This window comes from Fomitopsis serialis, assembly GCF_022376445.1.
Source record: "Fomitopsis serialis strain Sig1Antser10 chromosome Unknown B0H18scaffold_9, whole genome shotgun sequence".
Classification (NCBI taxonomy): domain Eukaryota; kingdom Fungi; phylum Basidiomycota; class Agaricomycetes; order Polyporales; family Fomitopsidaceae; genus Fomitopsis; species Fomitopsis serialis.
The window spans coordinates 152,409-178,509 of NW_025954969.1; the positions used below are offsets into that span (position 1 = coordinate 152,409).

General features: G+C 57.9%; 8 protein-coding genes across 8 annotated transcripts; 1 reads left to right on the forward strand and 7 right to left on the reverse strand.

Annotated features, from left to right (window-relative positions):
• Nucleotides 1-655: 655 nt before the first annotated feature.
• On the reverse strand, nucleotides 656-2,973 carry B0H18DRAFT_1093013 (carboxyesterase; the record flags this gene model as incomplete). Its single annotated transcript, XM_048032335.1, has 11 exons — nucleotides 656-825; nucleotides 866-1,108; nucleotides 1,162-1,187; nucleotides 1,242-1,377; nucleotides 1,432-1,863; nucleotides 1,916-1,942; nucleotides 1,994-2,103; nucleotides 2,156-2,280; nucleotides 2,341-2,451; nucleotides 2,515-2,671; nucleotides 2,954-2,973. 11 exons carry the CDS (start codon nucleotides 2,971-2,973, stop codon nucleotides 656-658), a joined length of 1,557 nt encoding a protein of 518 aa, XP_047897542.1.
• Nucleotides 2,974-4,285: 1,312 nt separating this feature from the next.
• B0H18DRAFT_671306 (uncharacterized protein) lies at nucleotides 4,286-5,551 on the reverse strand. Its single transcript, XM_048039081.1, has one exon. The coding sequence runs from the start codon at nucleotides 5,424-5,426 to the stop codon at nucleotides 4,410-4,412; it is 1,017 nt and encodes a 338-aa protein (XP_047897543.1). The 5' UTR covers nucleotides 5,427-5,551; the 3' UTR covers nucleotides 4,286-4,409.
• Nucleotides 5,552-6,451: 900 nt separating this feature from the next.
• B0H18DRAFT_671326 (uncharacterized protein) lies at nucleotides 6,452-8,245 on the reverse strand. The gene is made up of 10 exons (XM_048039082.1): nucleotides 7,911-8,245; nucleotides 7,817-7,851; nucleotides 7,593-7,759; nucleotides 7,506-7,541; nucleotides 7,371-7,444; nucleotides 7,119-7,312; nucleotides 6,982-7,057; nucleotides 6,881-6,936; nucleotides 6,729-6,821; nucleotides 6,452-6,670 (listed from the first exon to the last, which is right to left on the reverse strand). The coding sequence occupies exons 1-10, from the start codon at nucleotides 8,032-8,034 to the stop codon at nucleotides 6,560-6,562; spliced, it is 966 nt and encodes a 321-aa protein (XP_047897544.1). The 5' UTR covers nucleotides 8,035-8,245; the 3' UTR covers nucleotides 6,452-6,559.
• A 732-nt stretch (nucleotides 8,246-8,977) lies between these two features.
• On the reverse strand, nucleotides 8,978-10,671 carry B0H18DRAFT_1115558 (uncharacterized protein; the record flags this gene model as incomplete). The annotated part of the gene is made up of 2 exons (XM_048033282.1): nucleotides 8,978-9,823; nucleotides 9,892-10,671. The coding sequence occupies 2 exons, from the start codon at nucleotides 10,669-10,671 to the stop codon at nucleotides 8,978-8,980; spliced, it is 1,626 nt and encodes a 541-aa protein (XP_047897545.1).
• Nucleotides 10,672-10,792: 121 nt separating this feature from the next.
• B0H18DRAFT_871037 (uncharacterized protein) lies at nucleotides 10,793-12,393 on the reverse strand (the record flags this gene model as incomplete). The annotated part of the gene is made up of 4 exons (XM_048040139.1): nucleotides 10,793-11,071; nucleotides 11,752-11,911; nucleotides 12,003-12,244; nucleotides 12,328-12,393. The coding sequence occupies 4 exons, from the start codon at nucleotides 12,391-12,393 to the stop codon at nucleotides 10,793-10,795; spliced, it is 747 nt and encodes a 248-aa protein (XP_047897546.1).
• Nucleotides 12,394-13,643: 1,250 nt separating this feature from the next.
• Nucleotides 13,644-14,504, forward strand: B0H18DRAFT_671430 (uncharacterized protein). The gene is made up of 3 exons (XM_048039083.1): nucleotides 13,644-13,967; nucleotides 14,029-14,259; nucleotides 14,318-14,504. Exons 1-3 carry the CDS (start codon nucleotides 13,855-13,857, stop codon nucleotides 14,412-14,414), a joined length of 441 nt encoding a protein of 146 aa, XP_047897547.1. The 5' UTR covers nucleotides 13,644-13,854; the 3' UTR covers nucleotides 14,415-14,504.
• On the reverse strand, nucleotides 14,079-15,481 carry B0H18DRAFT_984602 (uncharacterized protein). The gene is made up of 2 exons (XM_048044682.1): nucleotides 15,361-15,481; nucleotides 14,079-15,300 (listed from the first exon to the last, which is right to left on the reverse strand). Exon 2 carries the CDS (start codon nucleotides 15,094-15,096, stop codon nucleotides 14,464-14,466), a length of 633 nt encoding a protein of 210 aa, XP_047897548.1. The 5' UTR covers nucleotides 15,097-15,300; nucleotides 15,361-15,481; the 3' UTR covers nucleotides 14,079-14,463.
• Nucleotides 15,482-22,689: 7,208 nt separating this feature from the next.
• On the reverse strand, nucleotides 22,690-24,282 carry B0H18DRAFT_870849 (uncharacterized protein; the record flags this gene model as incomplete). Its single annotated transcript, XM_048040120.1, has 3 exons — nucleotides 22,690-22,956; nucleotides 23,744-24,133; nucleotides 24,217-24,282. The coding sequence occupies 3 exons, from the start codon at nucleotides 24,280-24,282 to the stop codon at nucleotides 22,690-22,692; spliced, it is 723 nt and encodes a 240-aa protein (XP_047897549.1).
• Between the last annotated feature and the right edge of the window lie 1,819 nt (nucleotides 24,283-26,101).

Genomic DNA, 26,101 nt, shown 5'->3' on the forward strand with positions numbered 1-26,101 from the left:
CGACGCCACTGGCGTCCGGCGATGTATCCGAATGTGGCAATCGTGCCACAGACATGTTGTTCGGGCGTCTCTCTACTTTGGGCAGCGACTACTTCCATGCAGAGCTCCTCAATCTTCCGACTACCACACAAACCTGCATGCTTGGTGTGATACAAGCGGGTCTCATCTGCAGCCCTTGACGAGGGGACCTGCTATACTCGTTACCTGCGACGTCGACCAACATCGTCTCGCAGTTGCCTTCGCTCGATGAGTGTGTTTGTTGCGAACGTATTCGCGGTGATGCATTTTGATTCTATCTGCGGTCGTCCCCAATACCTGTCTAAACATGGCTGAATTTGCTACTAGGCTGCGCGACTGCTGTTCTCGTTGTCCAGTACGTCCACTGCTGTGCCGTCAAACGAGGTGCCGTGCCACAGCTCCGTCCACTGACCTGTGAACCAACTGTGAACTGAAGACATTGCTCGTGTTTTATAGTACTCGGCGACATCACAGCTTCGTCTCTGACGTTGTACAGTGTTGTTGCAAGTACTCTTGGACACACCAGCAACAGCGACTCGCTCGCATGCGAAGCGCAAGACCAATGTCAACGTAATTTATATTTTAGACCTCCAAACAGCCATTGATCAATCGATCAACATCCCACCCAACGCTAACATCAACGATGGAAGGCACGATTCAGCGACAAGATAGTGTTAATCCCGTCAGCACGGTATGTGTCCGCCTCCACCCATGCAAGTGCCGTTACATTCGCGTCCCAGACAATGTCCTGAGGATTACTGTTGTCATAAACCGGCCAGAGGGCGTTCGGTATCCCCGAGCCTGAAGCTGTTTGGATCTAAGTCGTTGATGAAGCTCGCCCAGGAACTGCTCATCAGCTTCGCGAGGCTGTAGTAGCTCTCCGGGACGCCGCCGAAGGGGTCGGGCGTCACGTCGTAGCCATAGCCTCCTGTGTTGTCGAAGACGAACGAGACCTCCTGGAAGTGGTTCACACCGGAGTAGATGGTGTTCCCGTTTGGTCGCGTGTTGAAGCGGTAGCAGTATGCTGCATTCCCCCCGGCCGTCCAGGTCTGACACTGGTAGCGCCGGGCGGCGATGAAGGTTGCGTCGCCTTTGCGATATGGGTGAGTTGAGCCTCCACTGATAAGTCTTGTAAACTCTCACCTGCATACGCAGACGTCCGTCTATACCTGAAGAAGGGTGAGCAATAGTTCTTCACAAAATGTATGTGATATCACGCCTACTCTAGCCCGTACTTGCCACTGAGGCGGGTGCATCCGAGATCCACAGGAATCCCTTCGCAGGGGTCGTCAGGATAGGCGTTAAGAATCAGATCTCCAAGAGCGGGCGCCAATCCAATGAACGGATGAAGTGTTCCAGCTATGTAGGAGAGCGTCAACACGCACCAAACCAACAAACTGGAACAGACCTCACACGCAAGGACATCCAAAAACTGCTCGGAGGTGTTGACGCCTGTCGGCCCAAACGACGTGCCCTCGTCCGTGTTCGCGCCCGAGATGATCGGCACGTGGACGAACTCGCCCGCCTCGAGCTGGTAGCTCGCGAGCTTCGTGAACATGTCCCCGTCAAGCACGACGAACCACTGCGTCGCGTTCGTCGTGTTGAGCGCCGCGTTGATCGTGTCGAAGGGCGTCGCGCGGAGGCACCCGAGCACGTCGATCGACTCCGTGCACCCGACGTTGTCCACGACCGCCTGGTACATCGGCGTGTAGTAGTCCGCGGTGAACATCGCGTTGGCTTGTAGGGAGTTGCCAGACTCCATGATCGCGCCGCGGAAGAGGTTGTCGTCTCGTCCGTTGTAGGCGACGAGGTGGAAGCCGACCGACTGTGCGCCCGCGCTTTCGCCTGTGTGTGTGGAATCAGCGCAGAATTATGTGCACTGTAAGAGCTCACTTACCCCAGATCGTGACTTTCGTTGGATCACCTGTGGAAGCGTTAACTGGGCAGACCCCGTAGGATCATCAAGCCTACACACCGCCGAAAGACGCGATGTTTTCCTGGAGCCAGTGCAAGGCCAACCTCTGATCTCTCAATCCCATGTTGTTCGTGCCCTCCCCCGCAAGCTGACCCGATGCCAAGAATCCCCTGCGATCATTGTTGAGTGCGAGATTGACTCATACTCTGCAATTATACTTACCAAGCTGAGAGACGATAGGCAATGGATACACCGATGAAGGGCTTATCCACCTCTACTCCGTTATTGACAATGAAGGAGAGGTTGTACCGTTGGTCGGGCGTGCCACCCTCGTAGAAGCCGCCGCCCTGAAGACAATACGCGAGTCAATTGCATCCTCCAGAAATGCAAGCAAAGCAAGAACGTACGTGAATCCAAACCCCAACAGGCAACGGCTCGTCATAATCTGAGTAGTTTGCGGGCCGAATCACGTTGAGGTACAGGCAGTCTTCGCTGATCGCATATCCCCACTGATCACTCTGTGCGTGCGCTTTATTGAATAAGGCCGCAATCTATTCAGGTTCCCATGCGGATGGACTCACGCCGTATCCCACGCATTCAGGACTATACGTAGTCGCATTTCGGACGCCAGTGAAGGACGAGTTCAACGCCTCAGGATTCGCGAAGCGTAGGTCACCGAGGGGAGGCTGAGCGTATGGAATCCCAAGGAAGAAATCCTGGTTGTACTCCGGGACGTATCTGCCAGAGTAGGTTCCATTCAGCGTGTTGCGGTCGGCGGGTTCGCACTCGAGCTCTGAGCGCTGCCCGGAGCAGCCACGAAGGCCGCGACTGCCAAGAGCCACCAAGGAGACGAGAAACGCGGAAGCATCGTGGCGCAGTCAGCAACGTACCTCAGGCTGTCGTCCGTGGCTTCCAGTCCTCCAGGGCAATTGCACTTATAGCCACGACGCGACCCTCACCGAGCTCGGAAATGATCATGAGTCCAAGCTCGGGACAAGCTCGGCCTTGGATGTGGCTCACATTGCAGTGCAGGCGGTCATGGTCGCATCGTCTGGGAAGGAGAGCAGCACGGAGACGATGCGCGTAGGTCATGCGAAGGCGGTTCTGACAATCTCGGGCACCCGTGGGTCGCAGCGCAGTGGGCAATTGCAAGCTTATTTTAAATGTGGCGGCGTGCATGGTGATCGCGTGCGGGAGATTACATGCCTGTCGGGCCGTTGAAGAAGCACCATTGAGGGGATGTAAGTAGGACGGAGCTCTTACGGCCCGCTACGCACACAGAAACTGGGAACCCTTGTAATCAGGTGGTCCGACCCTCACATCGTGCAGACTGTCCCAAGTAACCATGACTCAAGCCAACGAGCAACCTTTGAAGGCGGTTGCTTGTGTACCAGTAGGCCCAATGAACGTTGTGTGGTCCACTGACAGTCGTGGTGTAAGCTGCGCGCAGCTTCCCTTCATCAGCGAAGTACATCGTGAGACACAACTGAGGATTGAAGAAACTGAAGGGACTGTGGACTCTGCCTGTGAGACTCTGTTTGAAGTCTCTGTGGGGCCCTCCTCTTTCTATCGGGTTGAGATTACTAGAGCCGATGAAAGAACCTTCGTCTCTAAGCCAAGGGTCGATACGATCCTGATGATTCAGGCTCTTTAGTAGTACTGTTGAAATTGCAGAACCTACGCCGACAGAGAAGGCTAAACTACCATCGTCAGTTAACTGCACGATGCTAGCGACGGGAATAATAGTGCCAGTGCCGACTATTCAGTACCTTGTCGTCATTGCGCTGGATGAGAGATTGATCGTAACTTACGGTCCTACGCACGTAGTAGTCTGCCGCACGCAGACCCCAAGTAAACGTGGCGGGGGAGGAATGCCGTGTAAGGCCACGCATACGAATGTGTGATTGCTGAGCCAGCCGCAAAACGTACAGGATCATTCAACGATAAAGGAATGCGACAGTTGGCAGAGCGCCAAGTATTCACCGATCCAGGCCAGTAAAAGTATCCTGTCTTATTTGTACGCCATAACGCATGCGTATCACATCTGCGCGTACTCTAGAAGAAGGGCAAACTATGAGCGACGCTACAGATATCATGAAAGGTGTGAGTACCCACGTCAAAATACGCAAGGCTTTCAACCTCTGGAACACGTGTCTTACTTGCTCAGCTCGCCATCGCGCCTCTAGGAATGCCAATTCCCTGGAGAGAGGATCTCTGGACGAAAAGTAGTAATCATTTGCCGAGATTTTGAACGTAACATGCTCCAGGCGACGAAACCTCGGAGATGACAGTATTTCATCTAGTCGGGAGGTTGCAACGAGTGGCAGCCAGCTGTCATGCAGCCGATAGTACTTGGTTGGGATGATGCTTATGAGCTGAATATCTAACGATATGTTTCGCAGTGTTTCCGGATTGACGTTCGACAGCACGATTCCGAGCCAAGACAGGCTGGTCTCGTTCTCGATGTAAGGGATCGTTATTTCAAGAGACTCCAAGTTTGGATTGCTGTAAGCGAGTTTGAGATGTTCCTCTGTTGATAGGTCGCACGATTATTGGAGTATAAATATCGCCAAGACAGCGTAGTGAACTCACCGACAGCGCCAGTCATCTCTTTCTCCTCCACACGACTATATCGCCAACCAGTGAGCTGCAGGCGGAGGCTTCGTAGTGCCGTTCCGGCGTGTCGTAGCAATTGGCTGATGCCTGATCCTCCGAGGTCATGGATAGTAAAAGTATGGCGAGTATTGAGATGGTTTGGATCGGAACATTCATGCAGTTTGTATTCACGAAAGGACCGCAGGTTGGCTGCAAGCTCCGTGATTTGTCCGTCAGGAGTGATGAGGGTGAGTACCCTTGTTATATCCTTGATGAAGGCGTACATGCTTCCCTCCCCATCGAGCTTGACCGGTGCGTAAGAATTGATATGGAGGGTTCGTAAGGTCGGATGACGGGCTTGGATATCAGCAGGGCCAATGACGCCTACTTTCTTCCAGAATATGGTCTGGCATTCGAGCCGAGTGAGACAGGCGATCGCGAGAATGATTTCCTTGAATTCGTGTGCGGATGGAAGGATTAAGTTGCGCAGGACAAGTGTCGATAGAGAGTTGAAGGTTGATAGGCCCTGATACAAGGCATTACCGAGGGGAAGAGGTCGATTTGTCTTCCATTCGCCGCGCGTGATGCAAAGACGCTCCAAGCCTTTCAGCTTTCGCGCGAACATAAGGACGAAAGTAAGCAGGCTGTCCAATGGCCACGCTCGCTTTTCGAAGGCTTCCGCAACCGCAGGTATCTCGAACTGTGATCCGCACAGTACGACGTTCTTGACCATCGTGAAGAGTGCTGGTCGTGCGGTCGCTGCACGAAAGAACCTCTGGATGATAATCCTATGGAGGAATATGTGATCGGTGAACAGTTGTGTCTGAGCTTTGCGTCGCCAAGCCCGACATGTGAGGGAGCACGCCCGCAGTGTCCTCTCGCAGTCATTGAGCCACATAACGTCCTCGTCCACCGGCACGCATTCAATGATGTGTTCGCAGACCTCGAGCGGCACACGAGGTAGACCAGCAGCCCTTCTTGCAGCCGCGGATACTAGGCATGCAGTCGCCCCGGATCCGGACTGATTCACAAGGTTTGAGAGCAGTTAGTGCAGGAAGAGGCGGTCTACTTACTTCGTTCCAGTTGTTGTTGCTCCAGTGCACACCTTCGCTATGGTTATCGTGAACTACTGACATGAGATCAGCGTAAACCTCCTCATTACGAGGATAATAGAGGTCCTGTAAGATACCGTCAAACACCAGGGAAGCATGCACGACGGAGTAAGTAGTATACATACCACTGGCATGAACCGTAGATCGCTGGTGAGGATTGTTAAAGTCATGACTTTGCCCGAGTCGTGGGGGAGGCGGTGCTATGTTGAAGTCGCTACTCCTGTATATCAGACAAGTCGCTCAAAGTACCGTGACGGCTTCCCGAACAAGGTCAAAGGTCCATGTGCATGCAGCGCACTATCGATGAACTGCCTTGTTCAGATGTAGACACCAGAGACCGAGAAACTGGGGCTTTCGAACGGCAGAAGGTAGTTCAATTGGTCATGCTCCGGAGGCAACGAGAACCTGTACACACCTCGATACGGTGATCCGGCCGATTGTGTTCATCGTCTATTCAACCTTACTTGATAAGACTACGACGAGTCATTTCACCCTACAAGGAGGTTGCTCATCTACCGCACAGACTATCAGAAATTACCGGTTTTGAAATTGCAACTAGTGCTCACCTTACGAACCGTCAAGCTTGTCACTTGAGGGCTCGGCCTTGACATGCACCACGATGGACGAGATAGCGTGTGTGCATCCAGAACGTACCCAGAACGTATCGTGTGAGCCATCAGCATACTAAGAAGTGACCAATGCATCGCATTCGACGGACGGAACCTCCGCCGCAAATATCTCAGCAAACAACACCGACATGGCTTCGATACGCAGCGATGACTTCTCCGAAGATTTCACCTCCGAAATGGATTTGTTCTGGTAAGGCGCGTAATCATTCCTCATCAAACGACGCTGCAGTGCCAGGAAGGTGATCCTAATTCCATGCAGAGGAAATGGTGAGTTCTTTGTAGCGTCTGGGTTACTTGTCCCTGACTTCGTTCTCCAGCCAGTCCCACAGGCGTGCGCAAGCCTGGTCATCGTACGCCTCGGATCGAGCGCGGTCGGCTATGCGTGCCCATGGAACGACGTACTATATAGCCAGAGGACGTCATTAACGCGAACCGCAGCGCCGGTGGTGAAAGACTGACCTCGCCGTTGTGGTCGAGTGCCTCCGGCATGGTCCCCGCCCAGAGCTGGGTGAGCGCACCATACTCTACTGGGTATCTCTTCAAGAAGAGGTTCTGTGGGTGGCCGTTCTCAGGTACTGCAGAGCGGCTCCCTACAAGGTTCGTTTGCCCACAGTGAAGGCGAGGTTGAACTTCGAGGCGTGACGCAGGATGCCCGTATAGATGTTGCCTGTTGCGTTCAGCTGATGATGCTCGCCGAGTTAGAAATACTCACCGGGGTTCACAGACAGGGAAACAATACCCTGATCGCCATAGCGCTTCGCATATTCGCGAGCGAGCATGACGCAGGCCTGAATTGAGTACGATCATGAAGTATGCAGCGCAATAGAGGAGAGAACACGTCGCCCCTACCAGTTTGCTTTGAAAATACATGACGTCACTGCCAGCCTTCCTTCGCTGCGGTGTATCCTTGAATACGTCGAAGCTGAGCGGCGAGAGATATTGTGCAAATGATGACAACCAGATGATGCGAGCATGATGGTCTGGGGATGTGTCCTTCACGGCCTGGAGAGCAGGCATAAGCAATTGCGTCAGAAGGAAGTGGCCTGATGATATGGCGTGTCATCAGAAGAGGTGCAGGCTCTGGGTGTCATAATGGCCCACCGACTACATTCGTTCCGAAAGTCATGTCGTATCCATCATCGGTGAGCCAGTCGATGGGTATATTGGAAACACCGCTATGGGGAAACAAAAAAAAAGTTGAGAGCTGTGCACCGTGTTCTAGCACGTCATACGTACGCATTGTTGTATAAGATATGCAGTTCCTTCTCAATGCTATGCTCGAGGTCAGTCAACGACACTACGGAGAGTTGACATCGAACTCGCCTAAGAAACTTGTGTGCAGTTTGACGTACGGACGCCAGGTTGGCCAGGTTGAGCTCCAAGAAGAGCGCTTCTTTCCCTGTCTTCGCTTTCAGCTCCTCGATAGCGTCTTGCGCCTTCTTCTCATCTCGTGCCGCCATGTACACCTTGGCGTTGTGCTCCAGCAAAACCTGGGCGTTCAACGGCAATCAACCTCAAGTCCAACGTCCACGACTGAAAGAACCCACTCTCACGGTCTCCTTGCCTATCCCGTTGTTGCCACCTGTCGATGGAGCGTAAGTACTAAGGAATACTCTGCGAACTGCTTGAGACGAGGGATACCTGTCACTAGAATCACCCGCCCGCTGAGGTCCGTAATGTGATCCGCGCTGAACACGGGTTCCGGGGGGCGGGATTGCCTATGTATAGCCCCGCCATACTTGACGAAAGACCACAAAGCATCCATAGCGAAATGTTTCGTAAAGTCAATACCGTCGTAGTGCGACTCGAAAGTAGATGGGAGAGGGATTGCGGTTTATCCAGTGATCGCATGCGCAGTGCGCACGCGTCCTGCCCATGAACCCATAGAGTCTATGTAGTGTTGCATTCGAAGTCTTTGATGGGCCGTTCGTGACACCGTGACGCCTATAGATCCGATCGTGGGACCAGTACCCAACCAGTACCAGTGCACAAAAGACTGCCCATGCCTGAGTACGCCGTTTGGTCTTCTGTCGTGGGAGATGTAGAGTCGTAGACAAAACGCAGTTGATAACAGCACATCAAAGTGAAGACGGTCGACTCATCGGACTCGTAACCTCGTGTTGTTCCTGCAGTCGGCGGGTCTCACTTATGGCGTCGGCGTTTCCCGGCAGTGAGTACCTACTTACTGTTAAGTACCGTGTTTGTATCCTTGAAGTACAGTAGCGTTACTGACACTGACACTGGTAGAGTATTGTACCGGCCGGCGTAGGCAACATGCATCATTGCAGCTGGCCTGCAGATCTAGACGTACTTGCCCTTGCAAGCAGACCGCAACAAACTGCTCCATGATTCGCGTAGTACTGAAGGATGTTTATTGCGGCTCTGATTCGAGTACTAAGTACAAGTAGTCCAAGAGCTAATGCTATGCACCGGCCGGCAGCTACAATACGTACATCCATCCATCCTACCAGAAGCGGACAGTCTTCGCGTTACGCAGAGTCTGGATATATATGCACGAAGCCATTTAACACGTATCTATGGTATGGTATGTACTGATGTAGAGCATGCAAAACCGCACAGGATATACTATATGTGAGACACGCCATATTCCAGAATGCCCAGGACCCTTCATGACTTTTGCACAGATGCCTTTGAATCTACACTTGCCCCCTACATCCCAGCCAGAACTTAGCAATAAATCAGCAGCATCACCTCGCTGCGGCCTGTTCCCCCATGCTCAACGGCACAGCCGTACCGGCGGACTCGCCTTGCCGCACGCTGACAGGATCGCTTCCTGACCGCGTGAATGGTGGCGGGTGCGCCGCAGCTCTTGCTTGTGTCGAGTACGCACGCGGCTTCGTATGCTCACCACCGTTGACCCGTTCGGCCGCGTCTTCGTCAGCGACCGCCAGAGCATCAAGCTCCTTGCTGAGCGCGCCCATCCCCGGGTCCTCCGAGTCGACGTCCGTGCGCCAACTCGTCCCTTGCGAGCTCGTCGGCCTCGACCCAGTACCCGTCACATCCGTAGCGGCAGTCCCTGTCGTCGCCTCGCTGTTCCCCGATCCCGCCCGACCATTTTCCAACTTCGTCGACCCGTCGGCGCCCAAACTACTGCTGCCAGCGCTGCCTGCAGGATCACTCCCACTATCACCCCGGCCCAGCTCGTTCGCCAATCCGCTCGGGCGCGAGCCCGACGTCGGTACCTGCGGGAAGTAGCTCTCCTCAATCGGCGGCGACTGCGTAGGTACGGGCGGGAAGTATCCCTGCTCCTCTACCGGCCCTACCCTCGGCGGCCAGAAGTACCCCGGGCTACCGTGCACGGGGGCGCCCACCGCGGGGTTAATGAACGGGTTGACCGCACCGCCCCCGGGGCGGCCCCAGAACGCGCCGGGGGACATCGTCACGCCCGGCGAGAATGGCTGGAACGGCGTCATTACGTGACCGTGCGCATGCGCATGCGCCATATGTCGCGAGGAGTCGTACGGCGGCTGCATGGGCGCGCCGCCGCTTGGTACTGCGTTCGGTACGTTTGGGTCTTGAGGCGCGGGCGAAAGCTGCGGGATGAAAGAAAATGAGGCATGCTTGGTGTTATTGGAGGTAGTCCGTGTGGTGTCATTGCTACGCTCATGGCCATCGCCATGGCAGGATGATGATAAGGGCTCTGCGGGTGTCCAGGGTGCATGATAGGGGAGTAATACTGCGGCGAGAGCGTGTGCAGGGGTGGTACAGGGAAGGCAGTCACAGGCGGTGGCGGAGGAATGGCGATCGGTCCAGGGTGCGCAGGATGCTGATGTTGGTGTGGCGTTGAGTGCGCCTGCGATCCAGATTGCGACTGCGCCTGCGACGCTGACTGTCCGTGCGCCTGCGCCTGTTCTGACGTCGACGCCTGCTCTTGGGACGACGTCTTTGACGCATGCGAATGCGCCAACGCCAATGGCGGTGGCCTCGGCGGCTGCCCATCCTCCCTCGACTGGCCTATCCTCGACTGCTCCTGCATTACCGCAGCCTCCACAGCCGAGCCCGTAGCCAGCCCCGAGAGCCCGTCTCCACTGCCCGATGCGTCTGCTCTCGTGCTGAGTCCCGAGACCGACGGCTGCAAGGCCTGCGCCTGCTCAGCGCTCGGGCCGAAGCGCATCCCGTTCTGGTCACCGTACCACTCGTACGGTGTGCTCGGGCCTGAGCTGAGGAACTCGAACCGGTATGACGGCGGTATATGCGCAAGCGGGCCCTCTGACAAGCTCTGGTCGTGTTGCGCTGCGCCATAGGGGTCCATGCCCCGCTGTTCCTCGTACTGGTTATACGGGAACGAGTCGGGGCTCTGTTGTGGCAACGACAAGGGTGGCTGCTGGCTGTGTTGTCGTGACAGGAGTTGCTGAGCAAACGACCCATTTTGCGCGAACATCTGTGCTTGGTACGGATGTGTTTGCTGCGGCCCAAACCCGATCGACGACGGTGAGTGCGGTGAGGACGTCGATATTGGCGGGACAGCAAGCTGCGCCGTCGACGCGGGCGCCGAGAACTTGTCAAAGTGCACTTTCACGCACGCCCGTTGTACTCGTACCTTCACCGCGAAACATCAGGACGCTTGCGACTGAGTGTCCGCACGAAGCGCGAAGACAGATACAAGCCACGTACCCGTTGAACATCCGCACCGCCCTCTCCGCATCCTGCTCGTTCGAGAAGCTGACCGTGCCAAACCCTCTTGACCGGCCGTCGGCTCCAAGTGCAACGTCTGCGCGTGTGACCCCGCCAGCTTGACGGAAGAGGTCTTTCAGATCTTGCCACTGTATATGGAATGGCAGCTGCCATGATACGAGAGATTAGCCTTCGTCTCAGGACAGTCCCAAGCCATGATGGGAGAGAAGACAGAAAAGACGCAGCACCACGAGGGTCACGAGTCCCAACGCACCGCTACTGTGGTACTCTCTGTACCATGTACAGATCATAGCCACTAGAATTTCGGCAGCAACTCTGGGAGACCAGACACAGCTGTGACACGACCAATCTCCCCCTGGATCTAAAGTGGGAGACACTGGTCGACCAGCTCCACGCCGACCAGACCTCCACCTCGACCGTTCGATCTACCTCCGACAATTGTTGCCAAAATCTCTGCTGCAGCGAGGCAGGCGCATGCAGTGGCCCTCCCGGACACGCCAACTGTCGCCATGACACGGACCGTCAGGTGGCCGAGGACGACGCCCGTGAGGCGCCACGGACGGACGGACATACCCCGACCAAAGGAGAAGCGAGTCCCCCTCCTGGTTCAACTGCTGCCTGTCTTTGTGACATGCACAGGTACCATTCCAGTCGTGTGCATCTTCAATGATCCGTAGAATTGGTCACGGACAGCTCAAAACGGAGGGTCCATCGGCGACAGAGGGGAAGAGGCAAGTAAGAACACTGAGACACAGTACTCACGTTGCCCACAAACAGATTCCTGCTGACACTCGGCCCTGCGCCATTGCCCGTCCCAGGTCTTGACGCTCCCGCACTCAGCGGCGGCGCTAGCGGATCGTCGACCTCTGCAGTCGATACAGTCACGATTATACGGAAGTGAAGTAGAGGCGGGCATGACGAAATTGAGCACCGATCTCCCTCGAGTAGAACATGGCCACTCACCCAACCCCGATCCCGAGTTGAACCTACTCATCGGCGCCGGACTCGCCAGCCCGTTACCCATGCCCGCCCCAAACCCTCCTCCAGCACCCATGGACTCGGCAGCGCGCTCCCTACTCCAAGCGCAGTCCCTCCTCCCCAGTGATAACCCTGTCCTTCCTCACCTCCAGCACGCGCCCCTGCCAGCACCATCCCTGGAACATCCCGATCGCGCGTTCTGCATCCTCCTGCGACGCGAGCAGCACCGTGCCGTGCCCGCGCGAGCGGTTGTCGGGTCCGAGAGCGACGTCCGCGCGGAGGACCGTACCGGCACGGCGGAAGAGGTCCTTGAGATCTTGCCAACGGACGCGGTAAGGGAGCTGTGACGTTGGGTTAGTGAATGCTTCAAAATGGGGAAACGGGGCGAGGACAATCCAGAAAACATTTGCAGGTGTACACTCACGTTGCCTACGAACAACTGTGTTCTCGTGTCGCGCCCGCTCGCGCTGCCCGCTGGCGAGCTTGCCATCGCAAGCTGAATGACGGCCTCGATGTCGTCGTTGCTCGGCGTCCTCCTCCGCTCACGCTCAGCGCCGGGATCGCCTCGCTGAGGCTTGCTGCGGACGCGCCGGTGATGCTGGGTGCCTGAGGTGCGCGGAAGGCATGGTAGGTGATCGTGCTCCGGAGAGCGGCGACCTCGCGCCGGCGGGGATGCCATTTGAGAGGTGCGGCGAGATCGCACGCGAGGCCACGGAGAGGTGACGCCGGAGCCCTGCGCGAACGGCGAATAGCTGAGGGGTGGCTGGCCGAACGGAGATGATAGAGAGGAGGGCGGCTGGGCGAGGTCGACGGCGTGGAGAGGCGCGCCGAAGGGCGGGGGGCGGCCACCGAGGGCGGCGGGGATGTGCGACTGCATGTATCGGGCAATCGCACCGTATGGTGCCCGGGGTGTGGATGCGCGGGGCGGTGTCTGGCTAGCGAGTCACCGCACGCTCGGGGTCGTAGCGGTCGTCGTCGTGACGGTGCGCTCGACGATGCACGAGCCTGATGTGGGGTACGCGGCGTGGGTGGTCGTCGTCGTGTCGAGCGTCGCCGAGGTGTGCGCGGGCGACGTGATGGCAGGCGTTGGGGGCGAAGAGTCGGGAAAAGACTTGGAGCCAGGGAGGCGGCGCATGTCCTTGCGGGCGACTTGTGGGCGGGAATCGCTCCCCACTCGCCGCCCTCGGCTGCTGCCCACGTGGAGTGACGTCACCCGTCTTCGCCATGGCAGCGCTCCCCTGTCGCTGTCGGTCTCTCTTCTTTTCCTGCCTCCAGCGCCCGCCCCCGCGGCTGCCAATCGAGCGCGACCGTCGACGACCGCCGGGCGCCCGCCAGCCGTGCCCATCCCGCACCGCACGCCGACAGCACCCCAGAATGGGCTCTGACACAGCGATCGCCCTTCGGTGGCCTGCTGCATCGTGCGGAATCCAGAGCGTTCCTGCCTCCACGAGCGATCTCATGGGATCCTCCGCGGATGCTGCAGTGACGGTGCCATTGCGATGCCATGAGGGCTCTCGCGCGCAGTCCATGCGGCGGCGTCTGGCGGACAGCGAGTGACGTCACCGGCGCGCGCTCTGTCTGTGCAGCACGGAGCGAATGCACAAGACCGAGCGCATTTCGTGAGTAAGGGTTATACAGGTCTGAGTCGTGTTCCTGCTCTTAGCCGTGTTCCTGCGCCTGTGCAGGTCTGCGTCCCCTTCCAACAGGGCTCTTGCGCCCCGCGCGAGGATGTAGGTTACCCGCTTGTACAAGTCCATTTGTCGCTCACCACACCTCCCTCTGGCGCGCTGTGTGTCTCCGCATATATCGCGCTGCATTTCCTGCAGACGCCCCCGCAGCTGCCTCGTACTGTACTCGCTCAATTGGCTACCCCACGACACTCGACGCCCTCCGAGTCCCCATCACCCGCTCTGTCAACCTCCGCAGCTCTCGATCAGACTCGCCCCCGCAAATGCACCTCCCGCGGTCACACAGCCCTCCGTCGACGCATGTCCCCACACTCCTCCCGTGCGGCGAGGCTCGCTGTCGGCATGTATGTCAAGACGAAGCTGTATCCGGATCACAGTGAGCACTCACCTATTTCGAAGAATGGAGCAAGCTAGTTCTCTGACTGCGTCTCGCGCAGCTCGCTTGCAACGCGACGGTGCACAGGACCCAGCAGTCCCTCGCGGCGTCGGCGCACTTCTCCGCCAGTCGACTCGTCGCATGCTCACCGCGGCCCGAAGCGACCGCTTCCGCTGCGTCGGCGCAAGGGAAACGTGACCGTGCAGTCAATCGACTCCACCGCCCAACAGACCGAATGGAAGAGCGGTCAGCGGCAGACTCGATGGATACAGACGTCGGTGTCACGCCAACGGTCCGTCGCAGCAACCCAGTGGGAAGCAGACCGGGTTGACCCCCACCCTGTATCGCAGACCGCCCTCGGATTCATTTGCACTCCGTGCTCGGATAGTGACGAACGCACGAGGACTCGCCGCAAGGCCTGCGGGTGATGTAAGAGACGGGGCGTAGGCGACAGACGGGGCGAGAAGCCAGGTAAGTAGTGCTGCGACCGGGCTGATCACCGTGACCGAGGCTCGCGGCAGGCGAGACGGCCGGTCCTCGGATGCTGGACGATGGGGAGAAGATCCCGGAGAGGTGCACAAGTCATCTCGTGCGCACAAGCTCGAATGCGCTGCGCGACGCGCGCGCTAAGTCCTCTCGTCAAACTTGCTTGCTGACCAATCCCCGCGCGCCCCGCCGGTTCTGGTGAGGAGGTCGGTAGCGCCACGATGCCCGCGTACGATCGAGCGATGGCAAGACTTGAGACCAAGCCAAATACGCCATGGCGACACCTCCCGGGCAGGAGACTGAGCTCGCGGGAAAACAACCGGCGGCAGCTCGCGCGCAAGTCGTCTGCGCGTCCCGACTTCAGCATTGCCGACCGGTGCTCTGGCGGAGACGGTGTCAGCAACCATCCGCGGGAGGATCTGCGCGAGATACATCCCAATCGGTATCCTCGCGTGCGTGCGTTCGACGCGGTCCGGACGTCCCGAGCTGTAGATGTCCACCGTCTGCGTCGACGACCGGGCGGGCTTCTTGACGCGCTCCACCTGCACTGACCGGCGCGGATTGCGAGCCGTGCAGACAGTCGCAGAGAGGACGAACAGGCGGGCATGTCGACCAGGTGCGGGTGTCCGTGGCAACGTACCATCGTCGTGCTGACATGCAGTTGCGCGAGGTGCCATGCGTCCGGGGATCAGCGGCCGTCGAGAGCGGGAGATCGAGTCCCTGTCGTGGCGGCGAGAAGGGCGGGCGACAGAGAGCGGGCCGGGCGCGTTCCGGGTGACCGCCGTCGACGTGTTCTCGCACTGGCAGCTCCTGCCGCGTCGCCTTCGTGTCCGCCCGACGTCTGGTGCTGTCGACATACAGCGCGTGAGACCATGCGCCTCGAGCGGAGCAGGTGTGCAGCACGTACCTGGTCTCGGGGTCCATGCACAGGCTGGTGACCGAGAGGGAGTGGACGAGGTAAGCTTAATGAGGGTGATGCGGGCGAGAGGGAGATGACCAGCGAGGGGGAGATGACCAGCGAGGGGGAGATGACCAGCGAGAGAGGCGAGAACAGGTGTCCTGATACAGTGAGGACGACGAGAGAGAAGTGGTGAGGACTAGGTGCGGGGACGACGAGAGGTGGTGAGGGCATGATGGACGAGAGGTGGCGAAGAGCAAGGGGGAGTTACCTGCAAGGCAAGTGTTAGAGATGTAAAGGCACAAAACGGCAAGTGAGTGAGCGAAACGTGGCAGGCTCGGAGAAGGGATTCTCAGGCTGAGTGCGACGGCATCAGTGAGCAAGCGTGAAACAAAGGCAATCTGAATGAAGAGCGAGGCAATGCTTCGGGGATAGAAGCCTACAACCAGACATTGAATTTGATCTCTGATGTGACCGTACTAGGCCAGTGCTTCGCCGTCTCAAGACTGATTCACTAATCCCGATCAATCTACTCAGGCCTCGTTGCTCAGGTCTGTCTGCTGGGTCTGACGAAGCCAGCCTAACTCAAGTACTGTGAGTGGCAAGGTCTGTAGGCAGCAAGCCATACACCATTGAGTGACCCTCAATGCTGTATGCCCTGCTGCCCATAGCACGAGCCAAGGCATTTGCGAGTCTACGTAATGTGTTGATCTCGTTCAAAGTCCGAATCCCTACATCAATTCCGTAACCTAACCGAAGTAGCCTAAGTATCCCCATTTGATATCTGGTCCCATATCACTGTTACACACTATTATGCCCACTTTGGGTATCTCCGCATACACTGAATATGTCGGGTAGGTCATCCCAGGACGTCCCCGGTGGCACAATATGGAGATATGCGTGTTTGAGCATTCATCAAGGTTAGGCCAGCTTATGCTAGCTCTCATAACAGCCCATCTGCAGCTGTCTGACTGTAGACAAGTGCACCCAACATCGACTCGAACACACGCAATGCCATGCCCGTGTTCCCGGAACAGCATATGGACTGCTGGCAGGCTCATTCACCTCGCAGTTGTGAATCTCCAAGCCTAACCTAGGCTGCGATTACTGAGTTGGGACAGCGGCGACATGGCAAGACGAAGGCTGTCAACACGCTGTCAACGTCCGTATGGGCGACTCGGAGCCACGTGGCGCGGTCCAAATGAGGCGGGCGGGCTTAGCGCCCCGCGACGCGCTGTGGCGCGTCGCGTTTCACTCTTCCTTCCGCTCATCCCGATTCCCCACCGTCGCGTCGCCGGCATACAGTCGCGAAGCATCGTCATTTCAAGGCAATCAGAACATTCAGTCATCAAATCCGGACGCGCTCTCAATCTCCGACACCGCGTCGTCATCCACATCCGATCCGGCGCTCTCTATCTCCTCCTCCTCCTCCGAGTCCGTATCATACGCGTCGGAATCTTCAATATACTCCTCGCTTTTCGGCCCATGCAGACCCTCCGCGGCGGTCTCGACTTGCGCAACCAGGGTGGCACGCGTTGCTTGCCGTAGTCGCTCCGCTCAGCCCGGGGCGGGCGCGGAGTGTACTTTCCCGGTGCAGTGCTCTCTACGGTGAGTCCGGTTAGTTCGGCTTGCGAAAGCTTGGCGAACGCGAGCTCGCCGCGCCGCACACGACCGAGAAGATCGCGTATGGTGCGTATGCCGCCCGGGACGCGACTGAGATTCGCAAAGACGAGATGCTGAGGCCAGCCTACGAGCCGGACGTGGTACTTGGCGGCGATGCGGGTGTGAAAGTCCTCCGCATTCCAGCTCATCTTGGCTTCTGCATCCTTAGAAATGGCCCCTGTAGTGCAGGAACGACGTCAGTTGAGCTCGCAGACGTGCAAACATAATACGCACGCAGTCTTTTGGTGAGCAGCCGTCGCACTGCACTGCGCTCCCTCGTGAGACGCGTAGCGAACGTCTCGCGTCTTTTTTTCTTCTGCAGGACGAGCTTCGGCAAGAGCGGGCGTCGATTCGAGGCCTTGGTGGCGTGCTGCAGCCGCATGAACGACGAAGGTGACTAGTGGGCGAGCGAAGAGGGATGCGGGATTCGGTCCTGACCGAGGACTCTTACAGGAGTGCCGATATGATTGAACATCAGACATACACGGTCTATTTGTACTTCGCGCGAGAGCGGTGACTGTTCCCGACACTCCTTGCGCATCGGCAGCCCAGGGCCGCATTGACCGTATGCGTCACTCGCCGTCGCTTCGTTGTTTGAATGCATCCCTGGACAGTACATTTTTCCCCTGATCCCTCTCGCTAATTAGACTTTCCTGCGCTGTTGTACCAAGCCTGGGTTGGTTCGGCTCAGTTGCACGTCTGGTTTCTTACCAGCCCTGCATCTCCGATCGACTTCCGAGCCTGGGTGTGCATCCACGATGTGACAAGCGGTCTGCCGCGCTGGCTCTACCGGCTAGGCCGGTGCAAGTAGCAAGCCGTGTCGAAGCGTCCTCTCACTGTACTGCGGCTAGGAGCCTTGTGTTCATCCTTGTACCACTGAGTGACAACCAAAATTACAGTAGAACACGAGACAGTGACCATGCGTGTATGCATATTTTGGCTGCAGCACGGCTCATGGGCTATCGACGCTCACTTCGTAGCGAGATTTTGGGTGTGAACACTCGGACAAACATCACCGACAGACAGCCCGTATGTCGCGCACGTCACACGAATATCGTATGGGCTCGCCTTGCGCATGGGATCCAGGCGTCTGCAGTACTCCATGTCAATGACTGGCCCTTGAGCTTGATCCGTCCTCGGTCACTCGGTTCAAAAGCCAATCTGGGAGTGGTCTGCAGTACGGGCAGTACACTCATTCAGAGCCACAATACGAAGCGACCACAAGCCTTGTTCGTTTGCTGCGCGGGCGACGATGGTTCAGGATATCATTCAAGGCCCGAATCCACCGCCCTCGACCCTTCACTAATAAATCCGCACGATGTTGTTGAGCAAGACTGCGACGAGCGATCAAGCGCGGTAGGTTCAAGCCTACAGTCGCATAGCCGGAAGCTCGCATTATTTCACTATTCACCAGTGCGTACTACCGGACTATCGGACGTACACCGACGGGAACGGTGAGCAGACTCGAACGCCGGAGCATTGGTTCATTCATGGCCATGTGCAGCCCATCTCGTCGTCACAAATTCGCACCGTGATATTCTTCCAATAGTATGCTCCTGACGAGTGCCGTGCCGTGCTTCGATGTTTCATCCGGAAGTCTGGTGAGTCGCTATGCTGCGGTTCATCTCTCCAGGGCTGACAAGTCTCGCACGTTGCTCGAGTCGACGTCTCTGCGGTAAAGAGAGCCGCACTGGACCGAACCGATCTCTGAGCTGTTCAAGGACCTATGTACCAGCTCACGAGTTCATTCTCCTGGCTTGGCGATCAGGGCGGACGATGGATGCCAGCTGCAAACGCATCGTACTCTACGTCGGGCGTGACTCATCAGTCGAGTGCTCACTGCCCAGTAACCACCGAGTGCTTGTCACGGTACGTCAATTGACCTGACTGTCTGACACTCCCGGAAATTCCGACTGACCCAATCTCTGCACACGAGAGTCAATTGCTCGTCTACAGATCCTCAGTGATTATGCACCACAGTGCGCTCGCGGCGGTTCGTGGATACTGTCGCAAATGATTCAGGGCAGCGGTGAAACATTCCCGGTCTCGAACTCTCACCGCGGTTGCCGTTCAATCAGTAGCGGATCGGTGGAACTTGGAGGTGTGAGAATAGCGTGACATCGAGCGTCGCCACGCTCGGATGAGTCTGCCGTTCAATGTTCAACCGTTGGCTCAGGAACTGCTGCGGTCCTCGTAGCATGATGCAACGGGTACGCCGCCAAACCCAGGTCAAGGACTTGATGCGCCGCTCGTGTCACAAATCCAGGCCGACGCGTTCGACGATCGAGCTTTCTTATACGCTAGCAGCATCTTACGTGGGGCAGTTAATGTGCGCATATTCCGGGGCTGCCGTTGATCTCACGAGACACTGACCGACGTCCGACGAGATCCACGCGAGGAGCAACGCAACGGTCCGGGATTCGTGAACCTCCCTCCAAGGCACTGACACCGCCCTTCAGCGGAAGCACGCACAGGGGACGGAATGGTGCCGTCTGCTTAGGGCGTAGAACGCCCCGCCGCGTATAGCGGGACATTGCGACGGTTCGCGTTTCACGACTCATCAGAACCGAGGTTTGTTCTAGTCGAGATCGCGATCCGGGGCGGCGGGAGAACGGGATGAGTCGTACGTGACGTCCGACAGCGGTTCTGTTAGATCGCGCACGTGTATAACGAGAGGTGAGTGTTGTTTCGACGTATGGATCAATCTAACTTCGTGTCTGTCTCAGTATGTACGTAGAGGTACGCAGAGCTGGCGACCTGTTCTACTAGCCTAGAGCTCCATGGTCAGAGCTGTGATTCGCGTTTGGTAGTGACCAGCTCAAGGCGCCAGTCACTCACTTCGACCAGAGTCCGCCATTTGCAGCTCGGAATCCAGTTCGTCGTGAACGACTGGACCCGCGTCGTACACCTCTCCTTTCCAGGAGAGCTCGCCGTCCGAGGCGGTCTTCGGGCTTGCTGTCCTGCAGTGACTCGTCTGACACGCCGACACGAGCGGGGCAGGACAGTCGTCAAGGACGCATCGCCGCGGGCTTCCACCGCCTGCTTCTGACATAGTGGTACTACTGTCGGGAAATCGGCGGCAGGCTAATTGCAGCGCCTTCCGCAATCGTACGCCACCGCGATGAGTCGTGCGTCTGATCTTGCCACGGATCGTCCGGACTCGGAGGATGCACACGTAGCACGTCGAGACGGTAGTGCCTCCCCGTCAGTCCTTCGATTCACGTCAGTTGCCCGGACGGTGTTGCGCTCAAGTCGCTGGGCATGGACGGGTGAGCATAGCGAATGCCTTTGGTGAGTAAGGGCCCAGTCTCTGGCATGTCTGACCGATTGACAGACGGCCGAGGTTCCCGAAGTATCGCGGCGGTCGCGTCACGTCGTGTTACGGGACTATGGATCAGAAAGGCAGCCGACATCGAACGGACGGCTGCTCTGCCGTAGCGATCTCGACGCAGGGTCCTGGAAGGATGGAGTTGAAGTCCGGTCAGCGGGATTACCTTGATCAGGTACGTCTGGAAATACCTCGCGTTTCGCAGAAACACCCGCAAATGAGTGGTCATAGCAATGCTCGACCTTCATGACGAAGCACAGCTCTGTGAGCTCTGTTCTGTCACTCGATGCTTGGCCGCTACCGGGGCCCTCTCTCAGACCCGCCTTATGGGTTTTAAGCCTGCCTTCCGCCGACCTCCAACCGTTTGGGATCGGCGAAACTTGAAGGCACCTGTGCACGAATGACGCGTAGAAGGCGCATCAAGAATCCACTAGCATCGGCGATCGAGCAGTGTACGTACGTTGCCGACAGTCGATCTCCGCGAACCGGGTTCCGCACACGCACCCACGCACCCTGACAACGATGAGCGCCGTGGAGAATCTTGCCCGGTTCAGGGCCGTCTCGGCTGGACTCTGGTCAGGTAGTACGCCGCCCGGGTGCCATAGCGGCGTGGTCCCTAGCGAGACGCACGAATGCGTCAGCACAACCGGCACCATGCAGCAATGCGTGGGAGCGTCGCCGTACGGTAGGGATAAAAGGCGACGTGTTGAGCAGCCAGTTAACTCAGTACTCTCCCTCCTACTCTCTCTCGTCTCCCCTCCCCTGCGACGACTATCGCAGTCTGCACAAGGTTTATTCGTTTTCCTCTGCGTTGTTCTGAGGCTGACGTGTGTGCCGTACTGCAGGTCTTGTCGTCGCCGCGCTGCTCTGACTCGTCGGTAAGCCCTTTCGCTCCTGTCTCCCGCTGTCCGTGACGTGACGGAGGTCGCCGTGCCGAATCTTGGGTTCGCTTGCGGATGTCGTCTCTCGCTGCTGGAGTGGTCGTCGAGGGTGACGGGGGATGTCAGGTTCGGTCAGTCCGTCCGTCCTGTCAGTCTGCACGTATACTCAGCGCTCAGCTCTTGCTCCGCGTACGCCAGCCGCCGACACGGACTGTACTTACGAAAGGCTGGGCATGGCCTATCGTTGAAACGCTTCGATGACCGTGTGGTCTTCGTTGGTATTCGTTGGGTGACGCGGGATTGCGGTACGTCGTCTCGTGTGTTGGTGCTCAGTTGAACTGTACTCACCACTCGTAGCAGGGTGTCCGGATTCGGCCCGTAGATGATCGACGGGTCGCTCAGCTCGAACGCTGTGCCGTGCGGTATGCTGTCAGCTCATCGTGGACGACTCGAAGGCCAGTTTACCGGCTACAGCATGCCTGCGTCGGTTCCTTGGGCAGTGGCAGCTTATGCGGGGGGCACCCGCGACCTTGGCCGTCCCGATTCGGGATGGTGTTCTCGTACTCCGTTCACAGCTGGCGTGGGTAAAACGTCATTACGGAAAGCTCGCGGCGAAGGGGGCGGATGATGTAGTGCCGGGTAGGATCACGAGCGCAGCTTGACTAGACACCGATGTAGTAGATGCCCAATATATTTCGGTTGAGCGTGTACAGCCGAGCCTGGTACCGCGAGTGCCGCGCGCGCAACTCGTCAGGATGCGTGCATGTTGTTTGCATTGAAGACTAAAGGATCGGACTAATGGGTCGGATCAGGTCGGGGTACGCACTGTAGGGGGGCGAAAGCTGTATAGTGACTCGAAGATGACAGTGAGTACTAACAAGAGGCAAAGAACAGGGCGAACGAGCTTGATTTCGGGGCACGGCGGATAGATGCTGCGAGATCGGCATCCCGAGATGTCGAGGACGGAGGGACCGTGTACTCGTGCAGCTCAACGGACGTCTTGTCCACAAGCTATCCATTGCCTGACGAGATGGGCTTCATGCATCTGCCGGTACAGGAATACTGTCCGTCCAGCATGACTGACCATACGCATGCCGGCCGGGTGCTCCAAGTTCATCATGTGTAATCGTAGAAATGGATTTCATTGAAGTAATGGTAGATACAAAACGGGGCCCGCGCTGTTAACATGACACAGCGTCCTTGTGTACATACGACTAACGAAGTGTCGCGAGTGCGCACCTGCACGAGGCGAGCCTCCAACTCTCGCAGTCCGATGATTATCACTCACCTCGTCGATCAGTCTAAAGCTCTCCAACAAGCTTCGGTCAGGTTGCGCTGCGCCGAAGTCCATGCTCCGCTGCGGCCCAAACCCGATCGACGACGGTGAGTGCGGTGAGGACGTCGATATTGGCGGGACAGCAAGCTGCGCCGTCGACGCGGGCGCCGAGAACTTGTCAAAGTGCACTTTCAGCGCACGCCCGTTGTACTCGTACCTTCACCGCGAAACATCAGGACGCTTGCGACTGAGTGTCCGCACGAAGCGCGAAGACAGATACAAGCCACGTACCCGTTGAACATCCGCACCGCCCTCTCCGCATCCTGCTCGTTCGAGAAGCTGACCGTGCCAAACCCTCTTGACCGGCCGTCGGCTCCCAACGCAACGTCTGCGCGTGTGACCCCGCCAGCTTGACGGAAGAGGTCCTTCAGATCTTGCCACTGTATATGGAATGGCAGCTGCCATGATACGAGAGATTAGCCTTCGTCTCAGGACAGTCCCAAGCCATGATGGGAGAGAAGACAGAAAAGACGCAGCACCACGAGGGTCACGAGTCCCAACGCACCGCTACTGTGGTACTCTCTGTACCATGTACAGATCATAGCCACTAGAATTTCGGCAGCAACTCTGGGAGACCAGACACAGCTGTGACACGACCAATCTCCCCCTGGATCTAAAGTGGGAGACACTGGTCGACCAGCTCCACGCCGACCAGACCTCCACCTCGACCGTTCGATCTACCTCCGACAATTGTTGCCAAAATCTCTGCTGCAGCGAGGCAGGCGCATGCAGTGGCCCTCCCGGACACGCCAACTGTCGCCATGACACGGACCGTCAGGTGGCCGAGGACGACGCCCGTGAGGCGCCACGGACGGACGGTACATACCCCGACCAAAGGAGAAGCGAGGTCCCCCTCCTGGTTCAACTGCTGCCTGTCTTTGTGACATGCAGAGGTACCATTCCAGTCGTGTGCATCTTCAATGATCCGTAGAATTGGTCACGGACAGCTCAAAACGGAGGGTCCATCGGCGACAGAGGGGAAGAGGCAAGTAAGAACACTGAGACACAGTACTCACGTTGCCCACAAACAGATTCCTGCTGACACTCGGCCCTGCGCCATTGCCCGTCCCAGGTCTTGACGCTCCCGCACTCAGCGGCGGCGCTAGCGGATCGTCGACCTCTGCAGTCGATACAGTCACGATTATACGGAAGTGAAGTAGAGGCGGGCATGACGAAATTGAGCACCGATCTCCCTCGAGTAGAACATGGCCACTCACCCAACCCCGATCCCGAGTTGAACCTACTCATCGGCGCCGGACTCGCCAGCCCGTTACCCATGCCCGCCCCAAACCCTCCTCCAGCACCCAATGGACTCGGCAGCGCGCTCCCTACTCCAAGCCCCAGTCCCTCCTCCCCAGTAATAACCCTGTCCTTCCTCACCTCCAGCACGCGCCCCTGCCAGCACCATCCCTGAAACATCCCAATCGCGCGCTCTGCATCCTCCTGCGACGCGAGCAGGACCGTGCCGTGCCCGCGCGAGCGGTTGTCGGGTCCGAGAGCGACGTCCGCGCGGAGGACCGTACCGGCACGGCGGAAGAGGTCCTTGAGATCTTGCCAACGGACGCGGTAAGGGAGCTGTGACGTTGGGTTAGTGAATGCTTCAAAATGGGGAAACGGGGCGAGGACAATCCAGAAAACATTTGCAGGTGTACACTCACGTTGCCTACGAACAACTGTGTTCTCGTGTCGCGCCCGCTCGCGCTGCCCGCTGGCGAGCTTGCCATCGCAAGCTGAATGACGGCCTCGATGTCGTCGTTGCTCGGCGTCCCTCCTCCGCTTACGCTCAGCGCCGGGATTGCGTCGCTGAGGCTGGCCGCGGAGCCGGTGATGCTGGGCGCCCTCAGGTGCGCGGAGGGCATGGTAGGTGACCGTGCTCCGGAGAGCGGCGACCTCGCGCCGGCGGGGATGCCATTTGAGAGGTGCGGCGAGATCGCACGCGAGGCCACGGAGGAGGTAACGCCGGAGCCCTGCGCAAACGGCGAATAGCTGAGGGGTGGCTGGCCGAACGGAGATGATAGAGAGGAGGGCGGCTGGGCGAGGTCGACGGCGTGGAGAGGCGCGCCGAAGGGCGGGGGGCGGCCACCGAGGGCGGCGGGGATGTGCGACTGCATGTATCGGGCAATCGCACCGTATGGTGCCCGGGGTGTGGATGCGCGGGGCGGTGTCTGGCTAGCGAGTCACCGCACGCTCGGGGTCGTAGCGGTCGTCGTCGTGACGGTGCGCTCGACGATGCACGAGCCTGATGTGGGGTACGCGGCGTGGGTGGTCGTCGTCGTGTCGAGCGTCGCCGAGGTGTGCGCGGGCGACGTGATGGCAGGCGTTGGGGGCGAAGAGTCGGGAAAAGACTTGGAGCCAGGGAGGCGGCGCATGTCCTTGCGGGCGACTTGTGGGCGGGAATCGCTCCCCACTCGCCGCCCTCGGCTGCCGCCCACGTGGAGTGACGTCACCCGTCTTCGCCATGGCAGCGCTCCCTGTCACTGTCGGTCTCTCTTCTTTTCCTGCCTCCAGCGCCGAGCGCCCCCCCGCGGCTGCCAATCGAGCGCGACCGTCGACGACCGCCGGGCGCCCGCCAGCCGTGCCCATCCCGCACCGCACCCCGACAGCACCCCAGAATGTGCTCTGACGTCACAGCGATCGCCCTTCTTTGGCATGCTGCATCCCCGCGCCCTCTGCGGACGGTGCGGAATCGAGAGCACGTCTCGCGGAAATCAATGCCATATTGTCCACGGAATACACTCAGAATACACGAGGTATGTTCTGTTGCTTCCAATTATCCTCGCATATGCTCCGTACCTCGCTTCTGCGGTGATCGTGTCTCCGTTCAGTCTTCCAGGTAAATCCTGCGAGATGAGACAGGTGTGCAGGCACTACGTAGAGTATGATCTCATGGCTGCAAGAGAAGCGTCTCTCAGGTGCATGTGTGAGTGACAGCCATCCGATATATCAACTACGATTCTCATACACTTTGCTCCGCTCGACAGGATCTATATCGTCTCGTAGCCAATCCGCACCCTCGCCTTAGGCGAGCATCGCGCGATGTCTACCTTCCGTTCTTGTGCAGCTGCTGGGTTGCCGTAATTCCGCAGTACTGCAATCCGTCTAGCAGCAGTCCGCCGGATCACGTCGATGCACACATCACGGTGAGAACCACGCCTTGAGAATTGAATCGGTGACGTTCATGCTGATCCGAGATTCGTGTGCAGTTTCCAAGATCTCTATTGCGGGGCGCCGTGGCAGCACGGAAGTCGAACCGTCGTCAAATGTTCGCACCCCACCAGCTGCGAAGTTCCTGCTGGGAGGCACTGGGCCGCCGCTATCGATTGACACAAGACTTCTCCATAACATTGTAGTATTCATTCGCTTTGTCTTGGCTCCTTGATGATGCGTTGTGCTCGGAAGACTCCACGGGATCCTCGTCGAAGATCTAATCCTCAGAACGTGCCAAAGACCATGAAGCAAGACCTCCCGTCGATACAGAGTAGCTCGTCAACGCGTGAAAGATCTAACTACCAACGTCGTTGTGCAGGCGATCCCTTAGCCGGT

What these genes read in the sequence shown, in the direction of transcription:
- B0H18DRAFT_671326 (XM_048039082.1), bottom strand. Translation starts at nt 8,034, where the DNA reads ATGGATGCTTTGTGGTCTTTCGTCAAGTATGGCGGGGCTATACATAGG. An exon ending in TTTCGGAACGAATGTAGTCG is followed by an intron (nt 7,313 to 7,370) that starts GTGGGCCATTAT and finishes CCATATCATCAG; the next exon opens with GCCACTTCCTTCTGACGCAA. An exon ending in AGTTCAACCTCGCCTTCACT is followed by an intron (nt 6,822 to 6,880) that starts GTGGGCAAACGA and finishes GGCCACCCACAG; the next exon opens with AACCTCTTCTTGAAGAGATA.
- B0H18DRAFT_984602 (XM_048044682.1), bottom strand. Translation starts at nt 15,096, where the DNA reads ATGGTACGTTGCCACGGACACCCGCACCTGGTCGACATGCCCGCCTGT.
- B0H18DRAFT_671430 (XM_048039083.1), top strand. Translation starts at nt 13,855, where the DNA reads ATGCACCTCCCGCGGTCACACAGCCCTCCGTCGACGCATGTCCCCACA. An exon ending in GAAGCTGTATCCGGATCACA is followed by an intron (nt 13,968 to 14,028) that starts GTGAGCACTCAC and finishes CGTCTCGCGCAG; the next exon opens with CTCGCTTGCAACGCGACGGT. An exon ending in ACGTCGGTGTCACGCCAACG is followed by an intron (nt 14,260 to 14,317) that starts GTCCGTCGCAGC and finishes CCTGTATCGCAG; the next exon opens with ACCGCCCTCGGATTCATTTG.
- B0H18DRAFT_671306 (XM_048039081.1), bottom strand. Translation starts at nt 5,426, where the DNA reads ATGTGGCTCAATGACTGCGAGAGGACACTGCGGGCGTGCTCCCTCACA.